Genomic DNA, 12,601 nt, shown 5'->3' with positions numbered 1-12,601 from the left:
ATGTTGTAAACAAAGAGCCACACAACAAATTTTTTTTTTTTTTTTTCTCTCGTAAAGGCCAATAACTTTTTGACTATGGATCCTTGTGTAACACCTTAATTGCATATTTAATTTTATGGCTTATATGCATGTTATTATTTTAATTACTTTTAAGTACATGAAACTTTGATTTTTTTAAAAGATTATGAATAATTGAAATGGCTAGTTGCATTATAATATATACTTAGTAAGATGCATAGTTGGTGTTCTAATTAGACATATGATGCATGAATTGTGATTGTGGAAATTTCACTCCCATGCAACCAATGAGAATTCAATACAAGTAAGGTTAAAAGGATCATGCATGTTGACAAATCAAAAGGCCAAGACTTGGCCGGCCATGCAATCACCAAGAGCCACTTTCCTTGACTTTTCTCAAGCCATTAGAACAACCAAGAAGCAATTCCCACGGGTACACACACACAAATCAGAAAAGTCACACACTTGCCCTCTTTTTCTCTTAAGGAAAGAGCTAGGAAGCTCTCTAAGCCTTTCTCTCAAGCACACGTACCTCCCACCCCAAAAAGTCCACTTTTATCTTCTTTTGCTGCCCCATAAGTCTTCACCCTTATCTTATCTTCTTGGCTGCAGCAGAATAGAAAGTCCAGCTCTTTTCTTCTCTCTCTCTTCTTCCTTAGCTCTTACACGGCTGTACCTTTCTTTCACCCTCTCACCAAAAATCATAGACAACTCTCTATAAAGATGAAATTAAGAGCCTAACCCTAAGGTTTTGTGGGTAAGTAATTAAAACTTCATCTGATTTTGTGTATTTTGGATAGTATAATTGTTTTGTTATTTCTATTTCTTCATCCTCTGTTCTGATTTTAGAAGCTGACTTTGTGATTCTGTTTTAGTAATTTAAAAGCTGATGATGTTGTGGTCTATTGAATGCTTATTAACATATTTTAATATGTATACTATAGGTATAAAAATACCCAAATGAAATTAAGACCTATTGCTTTTTGTTGATGATTTTAGAAAGAACATGTGCTGAAGCTGTTACTGTAACAGATATGATGTTTACAACAAGAAAATTCTGTAGTAAATCGGTTGCTATGAATTAGGATTCTAGGAGTAGTTTTTATGAACCCTAAGACATGTAGGGTTGTTATGGAAGTGGTCTCACAGTATTTGGATGAGTAGAAAAATAATGGTATAATTTCTAAGTTGCATGAATTTCTGCCAAGACAGATTTGAACACGTTTTATTGTATGATTTTTAATAAATCATGGGTTTATTTTTACCCCGAAATTTTTATGATATATACCGGACATACAGGGGTGTAGTTATGTAAAATTTCATGACTTTTGGATGTGTTTGAACAGCCCATTCGTATTTTACAAATAGGGCTTTTGCTGCTGTAATGAGCAGTAAACAGGGTAGGATAACTCGGACTTTGTGGATTTAATTTTGAAGCTAGGGTGAATGTTTTGAGCTATAATTTAATATGTTCATCCTTTGTTATGTTTGGAGCATATATAAATTTTATGCCTTGGTTTCTCTATGGTTTGGATGCATAATGTGTTTGATGATTGTATCATATACTTTGGGGAACTTATTGTGATGGGAATTAAGATTTTCTTGAGTTTGAGAGTTAGGTTATGATTGAGGTATAAGTTTAAATACTTAGGAAGAGGTTGTCAATAATAAGTTTTGGTTTTTCATTTAGGTGACGAGAACAAAAACATGGACACTTGAGCTCCTCTTGTACAATCTCTCGCGTCTTCGGCTTTCAGGTAAGGGATTTGAGATATGTGTCTTTGATAAGTATAGATATTATTTAGAAAAGTATTATGCATTAAAGCTTTTATTTAGAGATATTACGTATAAGCATGAGTTAAGCAAAATATGTATTCGTGAGTTATTCAATCTTATATACATAATAATTTTAGCATATTGATGCTATTATTTATATCACGAACATGATATTTAAGAATGAAGTGGATATGCTACTATTGTGATACGTTTATATAAAAGTAAAGTTATCAGAAAAATATAGTTTTCAGTTATTCCATCGTTATGATCTGAACTCAGCCAGTGGGGGTTATAGTACTGGCATTTCCATGGAAATTCTGATTGGCCATTATAAGTGGGACTGACTCTGCTGTACCCGCCCTTGTTGGTAACAGCCAACTTGTGGAGGATGTCAACCTACCCCCATGATTGAAAAGATGTATTATGATAGGATTCCGGAATTACCTAGCATTGTAGGAGTGCTGGATGCCTGGCACTCTGTGCTGGAAGCCTCCCAAAGTTGTGACAGACTTACAGTTGGATTAACTAATATATATGATAAATGAGCTATTGAGCTATTTGGAATTATAAGAAAAGTATGATGATAAGAAAGGTATATTGAATGTGTTATAAGTTTAATGAGAAGTTATGATAAAGTAATTACAATCTGTTCAAAGATAAGGTTACTAACTATGTTTGTCCTTTTATTATTATATGAAAGGAAAATGAAGTAGTTCATCTAAAAGCTCGTAAATTATTTTGAGAACAATAAGAACAATATGAAGACTATTTTATCAAAGTTGGCATATCCATAAAATATGTAATTTACATGCATTCTTATCAAGGACCCATGGAGCTTAAAAACCTTACTGGGCTTCACAGCTCACCCTTTTATATTTCAGTGCACAGGTTTTTCCTGAAAGCAGCGAGAGTATTAGAGGTGGCAAGGATTNAATTTTTTTTTTGGAGGGGGTGGTGGGTGGGCATGAAGCCTTAGAGACCGTTTGGCCTCAGCGTTTACGATTTGCGTTTGCGTTTTTCCTTTTTTTTTTTTTTTTTTTTTTGCTTTCAGCCGTATAAATTCACCTTTTCAACTGTAAATGTAAATGTACTGTTTACGGTACTGTGTGGCTACTGTTCAATGAACAGTAGCCGCACTTGTTGACTTTTGTCAATAAACAGTACATTTGTGCACTGTTCACGGACCACAATTTTCACTTTTCAGCAACTTTTTCATTAAAATAGGTCCACGATACTATTCACATATTTAAAAATTATTTTGCTACAGTATTTTCAGTTTTCAGTTTTCAGTTTTCAGCTGTATCCAAACGGGCCCTTACTACAAGAAAGGAGAGAGAAAATCATGAATTATTTTTCGTGAAAGACCACTGCACACAAACATGGATACTGAAACCATGGTCATGCCATTGATTCTGATCGTGCTTTTCTTCCCATTTTGCACTTCCGTTGACACCTTAACACCAGACCAATCCATCAAGGATGGCCAGTCTTTGATTTCCAAGAAAAATAATTTCGCCTTAGGCTTCTTCAGTCCCGGCAATTCTAGCTACCGGTATCTTGGTATTTGGTTTGTCAAAGTGGCAAAACAAACTATAGTGTGGGTGGCAAACAGGAATGATCCTATTATTGATTCCTCCGGTGTTCTCTCCATCAACCCCTATGGAAACCTTGTCCTCCATGACAGTTCTAAGCGTCTTCTTTGGTCTACAAATGTGTCTGTCCAGGGGACAACCTCCTCTGTTGCACAGCTTCAAGATTCAGGAAATCTGGTATTGGTCCAAGGCAATAACGAAAAGGTTATATGGCAAAGCTTTGATCATCCTACAGACACACTGCTTCCAGGCATGAGGCTTGGGTTGAATCGGATGGCTGGGTTAGACAGGTTCTTGACATCTTGGAAGTCAAAAGATGACCCCGGAACTGGGGACTCCTTCTATAAGATGAATCCTACTGGCTCTCCACAAGTCGTCTTGTATAAGGGTTCGATTTTATATTGGCGGTCATGTCCATGGCCGTGGCGCACATCATCAGCAGCAGCAACAGCCTCATCGGGTTATAAGTATTATTCTGTTAACAACGAAGATGAGTTATCTTACGGCTACTTTTTCGATGACCCCTCCATCATTTCTAGACTAGTGGTTGACAACTCTGGATTGCTCCAGAACCTTATGTGGAATGATGGTGATCTTCAATGGAAGGAATTCTGGTCAGCACCTAAATACCGTTGTGACAACTATAGACACTGTGGCGCATACGGTAAATGTGGTCCCGAGTCTGCTTACAGTTTTAATAAGTTTGAGTGTACGTGTTTGCCAGGGTATGAACCCAAGTCTCCGAAGAATTGGTATCACAGAGATGGTTCTGAGGGGTGTGTGAAGAAGCAGCTAGGGTTGTCGATGTGTGGGAATGGAGAAGGGTTTGTGAAGGTGGAGCTTTTGAAGGGTCCTGATTCATTTAATGCAGTTAGGATGGACATGAGTATGAGTAGCTCAGAGTGCGAGCAGGCATGCTTGAGAAATTGCTCTTGCACAGCTTTTGCAAGCATGAATATTGATGGGAAGGGGACCAGTTGTTTGGCATGGTATGGTGAATTGATTGACGTTTCGGAGAATTCATATGAAAGGTGGGATCTAAATGTACGTGTAGATGCAACTGAGTTAGGTGGCCTTCTCCTCTTGCTTGCATTTTTCGTAATTTTTCATTTCTGCCTATTTCACCTTACAAATCATGGACTGATGTTTTGTTTTTTGTTTTGTTTTGTTTTTTTTTGTCCTTCAGCAACTTACACAAAGAAGTCCAATGGTTTTCTTGGCCTCAAGAGGCAGCTGGCTATTCCAATAATTTCTGTTATGTTGACATTGTTTCTGGTATGCTTGATAGCCTATATATGCCTAATGAAGAAGAGGAAAACAAAAGGTAACAAAATCACTTCCACAGTATTGTTCACACAAGCACGGAGGAATATATATATATATATATACATATTAAATTAAAAGTCATTTTAGTAGTCTACATGAGCTATATAAATGCATAATTGCAAATTTATAGTGAGCGATTTATCAATATGTTTTTGGACAGTGAAAAGAAAATCGCACAATCAATCATTATATTTTACCGGTACTAAAGGCTATTTGGAGGGAAATGAGCTAGAGGAGAGTAGTAGACATCCAGATTTATTGATCTTTGATCTAGGTTGCATAGTTGCTGCCACTGACAATTTCTCTCCAATCAACAAACTAGGGCAAGGTGGCTTTGGTTCTGTTTTTAAGGTACAGTTACAACTCATAATGACATCGTTTAACGTAAATATGTTGCATATTTTCCTTTCTTTTTCAAATTCCATTTTTGTGTGAGTGTGAATGCAGGAAAATGATTTACATAAGCTAAGACATAAGTTATTGAAGAATCAGATTGTGGCATTGAACTCAATTGCTTTGAAGTAATTGTTATGACTGAGCTTACTTTTGGATAATGGATTCAGGGTCAATTATCTAATGGACAAGAAATAGCTATTAAAAGGCTATCCAACAGTTCAGCACAAGGAATAGAGGAATTCAAAAATGAAGTTTTGTTGATTGCAAAACTTCAGCATAGGAATCTTGTCAAGCTTTTTGGCTGTTGCATTCAGGGGGAAGAAAAGATGTTGATTTATGAGTACATGCCCAACAAAAGCTTGGACTTCTTCATTTTTGGTATGTCTTCTTTCTATAAATTGATTGCATTCATCTGTTTTATTTTCTTTTATTATTTATGTTCAAAGAATATATTTGGACTACATACAACCAAATATTTTTACACTAATTAATCACATTTTGAGTATACTAGAGTTAAATTTTATTGTAGATCATACAAGAAGTTCATCGCTTAATTGGGGGAAACGCTTTGAAATCATCATTGGGATTGCTCGTGGGATTTTGTATCTTCATCAAGACTCAAGATTAAAAATCATACATAGGGATCTTAAAACTAGTAATGTTCTCTTAGATGGTGAGATGAATCCTAAAATTTCGGATTTCGGGATAGCTCGTATATTCAATGGGGACCAAATTCAAGACACGACAACTAGAGTTGTTGGAACATAGTAAGTATCACCCAAACACATGCACGCTTGCGTGCACAAAGCCTTGCACAGTTATCATCCTTATGGAAAATGAAGGACTATGCAAACTTTAACTTTATTTTTAATATTGTTCACATACAGTGGTTATATGTCACCAGAGTATGCAATATTTGGGAAATTTTCAACAAAATCAGATGTCTTTAGTTTTGGTGTCATACTATTGGAGATCGTTAGTGGCAAGAAGAATAACAGTTCTTATCAAAGGCACGATTCCCTAACTTTGATAGGGCATGTAAGTAATGAAAAACAACAATCTTTGCCATTTGCATTTATAATACAGCCCCTTATGAATAATGCTATAAAACATATAGGTTTGGGAACTATGGAGAGAAGATAGAGTCTTGGATATAGTTGATTCATCAATAAATGACTCATTTGTTTCCCATGAAGTCTTGAGATGCATTCAAATTGGGCTCTTATGTGTGCAAGAAGATGCAGTGGATCGACCAACAATGTTAGCCGTTCTTCTCATGCTAAGTTGTGAAACAACTCTTCCTTCTCCAAAACAACCAGCTTTTATTTTTAGAATACCTACCAATAGTTTGGGATCAATCACAGGTGAGCGGTTTTATTCTATAAATGATGTGACAATCACCGAATTCAAAGCTCGCTGAAGGTAAAGATTCTAGTTAGCTGCATCTAAAATGCTTCTATAAGGATTTCTAGATTCTAGGACAAATTAAAATTTTTCCCTTTTTGTATTTATGAAAAAAATGTAATTTCTTATTCGTTTTATTGTTAAGTGTTAAATTTTTAACTCTTTTTTTCAATTGTTACTACCACTACTTATGTTATTACTAATAATCTGTTTTTCTTAACTTAGTCAGTGGCATTGCCTGTAGGGTTTGAAATTTCACTCTTGTTATTGTAACTATTAAATTATTTAAAAATAAATACACATTAACTTGGTTTTTTATCATAAGATTCAATAATCGAGACACCCGCTACTTTTCTAGTTCGATTTTTCAATTAATTCTCCAAGTTTGTTCAGCTCCCTTGTGAAAGTAACAATAATATTCTTTAATTTCTAAATAAGATGAAATATAAAAATAAATTGACTTTCCTTTTACTCCAAGTGATCCAAAAGTAAATAGAATTGATGGTGAATATGACCTACTTAGGTGGACTGCACTCTCCCTTGACCTTTCAAGATCATTCTTTTTTCTTTTTCTTTTTTTGGCTGAGACGTTGATCTTTCAAGATCTATAGACTATAACGCAGTGCAAGCCTCAGCATATATATGTATTTATGGCCAAAGCTAAAAGAAAATTCATCTAAATCTCAAATTTGAGTCTAATTTTATGTTGTGTGTCTCATCTAATTCTTTATTTTTTAATTTTGGTGCAACTGTTTACTACACTACAAAAATCAAGGAATCTAATTTAAATTTCTTAATTTTTTGTGTTAAATGAGTTATTAAGTGTGAAAACTATAGAATCAAAATTAATAAACCTTAAAAAAAGTCACCATCATTGATTCATTTTTCTTATGGTATTATTATTGAGTCATGCTAACGAGTGCCCTTAGGGCATCGGTTAAAAATCCATTTTAGGAAAGTTTTGACACAACTTTTATGGAAAATAAAAAAAGCTGTCAAAACATTAAATTTTTTTTTTTCTTTTCCTATAAAAACTTTCTTTAAATGGATTTTTAACCAATGCCCTAAGGGCATTCATTAGCATTTCCCATTATTATTATATAAATAATGGTTAGTCAAACTAAAATTAAGAATTTCATGGATAACAATATAAATGATTTTTTTTTTCATTTGTTTCAAATAAACTTATATTTATTTTATTAGTAGCTTTTTTATATTTTCAAATATACAAACATTATATATATATATATATTATATGTATAATCGTGGTAAAATTTTAATACACATTTAGTTTTGCTTATTTGTAAATATATCTCAGGTGTATTTACGAAGTTGCAAGCTAAACATATTGGAAACTTACCTAACCTATTGACAAATTTATGAGTTCCAAGAAAGCTAAAGCCAAACATGCAGTTTGTGATGAATAGCACTCGGGAACAAAATAGTTAGATAGTGGTTAGTACTTATTTACCATTAGGTCGTTACAACAAGTTTTATAAATAAATAATATATATTTCTTCTTCTTTTTTATGAGAATAATTTATATTTCTAAACATAAACATTAAAATCCATATATTTTAGAAGCCCAAATACATTAGCGCAAAATATTAGTCCAAATAGCTTGTTTTATGACCCCCATTTTTTTTCGGATTTCTTGTATCAGTAGAAATATTAAAACCAATTGAAACACTTCTGCCGTTTATCCTCAAAAAATAAAATAAAAATTAAAAAAAAATACCAATTGAAACACTTGAGAAACCCACAGTACAGCTCAATAATTTATTTAGTACATTTTGAGAGTATTTGAAATTGGTACAAAATTTACAACCTTGGAAGACAGAGAGATAGAGAGACTTAGGGACTATTTGGATTGAAAGGGAGGGAAGGTGAGTGGAGGAGAGTAAAGTAAAGTTGGCTGACAAATAAAAATAGCTTATTTTTCGGCCAACTTCCCTCTACTCCCTTTCACTCTCCCTCCCTCCCCCTAAATCCAAACAAACTATTTGAGAGGGGCTTGGTGTAAAAGATTTGAACATATGAATATTGATGCTGAGGCTTGAGACAGTGATGTCAGCTTGGGTTAGCCTCTTGCATGGGTTTTTGGGATGAAAAAAGGAACAAGATCTTCTCCATTTTACTTGAAATAAAGAGATTCTATTTTTTGGTTAAGATATTATTTTTTTAGATCTAACAATGTTCAGATGGTCATTAAATGAGATGACAATCACTACACCTTTGAATATGTAATTTTTTTTTATTCTCAAAAAAAAAAAAAAAGATTATGTAATTTTTTTTATCTCAATCATGAAATGGATCAATTTCAAATAGAGAAGAGTGTCCAAGAGGGTAGTTAAGTTTAATTGTGGCAAAGTAAGTGATTCATATTGGCTTTGCCTTTTTTTTTTTTGGGATAAGTAAAGGAGTCATTAAATAGGTAAAGATAAATAGGGAAAAATTTTGCTGCATAATAGGTTATATAGCAGCAAAAGGAAAGCAACATGTATTTAAGAGTCATGATCAGGTGAACCCTTGGACATATGCTGCTTTTTTTTTTGCTGCCTCATAACCCATTATGCAAAAGTTGTTGCATATTAATATGCATCAAAACTTTCACCATAACATTTATATTGAAAAGACTAGAGGCTGGTCTATTAAATTAATGTTCACTTATTTTTCTTCTTTTATGAGGAGAAAATTAATGTTCAATTTTGTGGCGAAAGATTGGGCCTTTTAATAATAGTCAATTGGCTTAATCAGTGTAATATATTTAAGGAAGTGGAAATGGAATCTGCAAGTGTTTTAGAGTTATTAAAATAACATTATAATAGATTTTTAAAGTGCAAATTGCAAATTATACCCCAAAAGTTTGGAAGTATTTGGATTTTACACTCTGAAATTTTAGAATTTGGATTTTACCTTTTGAAATTTTTGGGTGTTTGGATTTTACATCTTAACGTTTCAAAATTTGGATTTTACCCCGAAAATTTTAAGGGTGTTTGGATTTTACCCCCTAAAATTTGGAGATATTTGGGTTTTACATCCTGAAATTTCAAAATTTGGGGGTGTAAAATCCAAACACTCCAAAACTTTAGGAAGTAAAATCCATATTCTGAAACGTTAGAGTGTAAAATCCAAACACACCTGAATTTCAAAGAGTAAAATTCAAATTCTGAAACTTTAGAGTGTAAAATAAACATCCCCAAACTTTAGAAGTGTAATTTGAAATTTACCTATTTTTAAAAATCTAATATTTTATAGTTATATAAATGATTTAGATTTTACTACATTATCAATATCATAAATGCATATCAAAATAGTGTAAGCCAATGTTTGTTTAAATATTGACAAAATTTGAATTTTTCATTTTTTTTTTTTAGAGAGTTTCAACCTATGGTGTCCACTCCTTATAATAGCTCTTTATCATCAAACCAAGAAACCAACCAGTTTTTGGTGAAGGTAGAAATTAAACTCTAAATTTCTTATTCATTCATCTGAGACTTTACTAGATGAGCTAACTGGAACCCACTTGAATTTTTCATTTAATCGTGAATAGATGCAACTTTGAGAATTTAATGTTGGAGTTACATTAAAAACTTGATAAAATCTATGGATACAAACAACAAAATCAATACAATAAAACTGGTTTTATAGTAGTGTTTTTAGGAATTGCCACAATAGGTTGACCTATTACGGCAGTTTAAAGCCTGCGCTTTCCTTAATAGTTGGCATCTCCTAATGACTCTAGAACATCTAGTGTTCAAATCCTTTCCTCCCTAGCTATCAAATTAAAAATAATAAATAAATAAATAAATAACAAAGGTGTTATCTTCTCAATTATGCAACCTATAGAGGGAAAAATGTTGTAACACCCCCCCTAAACTTTTCACTACTAGCTGAGACACCTCCTAAATTTTTATATTGGTCAATTTACTCCATAAACTATTTACAACTATCAAATAAATACATTAGTTAGTTTCCCATTAGAATACTAACAAAACAGAGCAGTCACGTGAAACTCATGTGCACTCCTAAAAACCAAATCTAATACATGAACCTGATGCTAGAGGGCAGAGAAACATTAGGGTCAAGTTTAGAGAGAAAGAGGGAGAGAGCCCATTGAACCAAACCAGCCATCTATAGTTTCATCCAAATCGATATTGTACTTTTACTTTCAAGATATCCATAGGCGACTAAATGAAGCTTTGGGAACTCTAGGATTCCTTGCTTCAATCTGCTAGGCTGGATTATAGGCTAGCGATTAAAGTAGTACAAAAGAGCTTGTTTTTATTCCTTAGTCACCAGTAGAGTTCTAAAGGAAACGAATCAAACAAGAGAGTTGTCTCACCGTAGCCAAAGTTTGTGTCCCACCGCCGATCTCACTGTCCAACTCCTATGCAAGTCAATTAGGCCAGAGCAGAAAACTTACCCAACACAAAATGCAAAATCAAATAATATTAACATGAAAGACACCCATCTACATAATCAACTCAACATCAACCTTCATCCAAAAAAAAAAAAAACAAACTCAACATCAACCAAATAGTAGAAACCTAATAAAAAGTGAAAAATAAAAAAATAAAGGAAAGAAAACCATAACAGAGCTTATCATTGAAGCAAACAAAGGTTGGTGGACGGCGGCCCTGAAAGCTCAAGATGTGATGAAAACTAGTGGGGATGGCAAATTTGGAGAACACATGGTGGGTGGTCTTGTTCATGATGTGGTCAATGATGGCACAAATGGGTCGGGTTGTACCCGGGTCACATTGGAGATACCATCTATGTCTTTGGTTGGTTGGAAATGGAATAGAGGGGAATGGAGGAAAGAGGAAGGGATAGAAGAAGTAATATCAGAACCAACAAGAAGGGTAATGTTGTAATTTCGGGAGAGGAGGAGTTTGCAAATCTCAATACAAGGGAAGAGATGGCCTTCGCAATTTTGGGCACCACCGAAATCTCACCTGAGCTTGAACTTGAACTTGAACATAAAGAAGACATCTTTAATTGAATTTGGTTTTCATAAACACAACAGAAGAAAGCTGGTATTTGAGTTGAGTGTACTAAAATTTGGTATGGTTCAATTCCAACTCCAGTGAGACAAGTCTGGTTCTATGGGCTCTCTCTAGACATGACAAAACGGGCGGGTCGGGTCGGGTTCGGGTCGGGTCAATCGGGTTACGATTCAAACGGGTCACGGGTCAAAAACGGGTCACTTTAAGCGGGTCAAAATCGGGTTCGGGTCAATCGGGTTGCGGGTCGGGTGGGGTCGGGTCGGGTTGACCCGTATTTTTCACATGAATTTTTTTTATTTAATTTTTATATAAAAAACAACATGTATCTGTCATTTGGAAAGTTATGCAACAAATTACTTAATGTAAAATGCATTATTTTGAATTCACCACTTATATCAAGAATGAACTCAATTAAACTTATTAATACTTATTCAACAATTTTAAAATTATACAAATCCTAACATTACTATCTAAAACAAAATAACACAAAGATAAGTAAAACAAATACACAAGTTTTATTTCTGCACAATATCAACATTCCAAATATAAAACAAAATTACAAATGACTTATTGGATAACTCATTTGATAAAGAATAAAAATATATAAGAAATTTACAATCTTGAAAATTAATTTTATAATCTATTATCAGTTGTGGTTGACACTCTATTTCAATTTGAGATATACTTTAAAATTTGATTGCTTACTTATTCATACATGGTCTCTTTTATGAATATCATATTATTGTTAAGCAACACACACTCTAGGATATATCATAATTTATTTTGAAAAGCTGTTTATTTTGGACATAAATTATTAAAAAATAGGTCTAAGTATTCATAATTTATGCTAATTTGATACTTTAGCTTCACTATTTTCACACTTGTGAATATTTCTTACATGTCTACAATTTTAAATCTATGTTTTTAACTCTACTGTAACTAGATTATCTTGACATGTACTTTACTATTTGATATCTAAAAATATTTACTCATTACAGAATGTTCAACCATTAATCTTTTAATTAATTTGCATATAATTATGTAAATGTATCAATTGTTTCCTTAACGTTCACAATAAAC

At 33.3% G+C, this 12,601-nt stretch overlaps 1 protein-coding gene and 1 long non-coding RNA gene across 2 annotated transcripts; both read left to right on the top strand.

Moving 5' to 3' along the window:
- The first annotated feature begins 571 nt into the window (after window positions 1–571).
- On the top strand, window positions 572–2,736 carry LOC112015062 (uncharacterized). Its single transcript, XR_002883145.2, has 3 exons — window positions 572–775; window positions 1,709–1,775; window positions 2,676–2,736. It is a non-coding gene; the product is annotated as an uncharacterized LOC112015062 (long non-coding RNA).
- Window positions 2,737–3,146: 410 nt separating this feature from the next.
- Window positions 3,147–6,693, top strand: LOC111986127 (G-type lectin S-receptor-like serine/threonine-protein kinase RKS1). The gene is made up of 7 exons (XM_024017756.2): window positions 3,147–4,455; window positions 4,573–4,710; window positions 4,873–5,063; window positions 5,276–5,486; window positions 5,638–5,875; window positions 5,996–6,146; window positions 6,226–6,693. Exons 1-7 carry the CDS (start codon window positions 3,174–3,176, stop codon window positions 6,526–6,528), a joined length of 2,514 nt encoding a protein of 837 aa, XP_023873524.2. The 5' UTR covers window positions 3,147–3,173; the 3' UTR covers window positions 6,529–6,693.
- Window positions 6,694–12,601: the final 5,908 nt, after the last annotated feature.

The sequence above is a fragment of the Quercus suber genome, unplaced genomic scaffold (genome assembly GCF_002906115.3).
Source record: "Quercus suber isolate HL8 unplaced genomic scaffold, Cork oak 2.0 scaffold_607, whole genome shotgun sequence".
In the NCBI taxonomy this organism is placed as follows: domain Eukaryota; kingdom Viridiplantae; phylum Streptophyta; class Magnoliopsida; order Fagales; family Fagaceae; genus Quercus; species Quercus suber.
This window is presented reverse-complemented; position numbering and strand designations above follow the sequence as displayed.

Excerpts from the sequence above, each read along its gene's own strand:
- LOC111986127 (XM_024017756.2), top strand. The coding sequence starts at position 3,174 with ATGGATACTGAAACCATGGTCATGCCATTGATTCTGATCGTGCTTTTC. Across the intron at positions 4,711-4,872 it reads GAAGAAGAGGAAAACAAAAG|TGAAAAGAAAATCGCACAAT; the intron begins GTAACAAAATCA and ends GTTTTTGGACAG. Across the intron at positions 5,487-5,637 it reads CTTGGACTTCTTCATTTTTG|ATCATACAAGAAGTTCATCG; the intron begins GTATGTCTTCTT and ends ATTTTATTGTAG.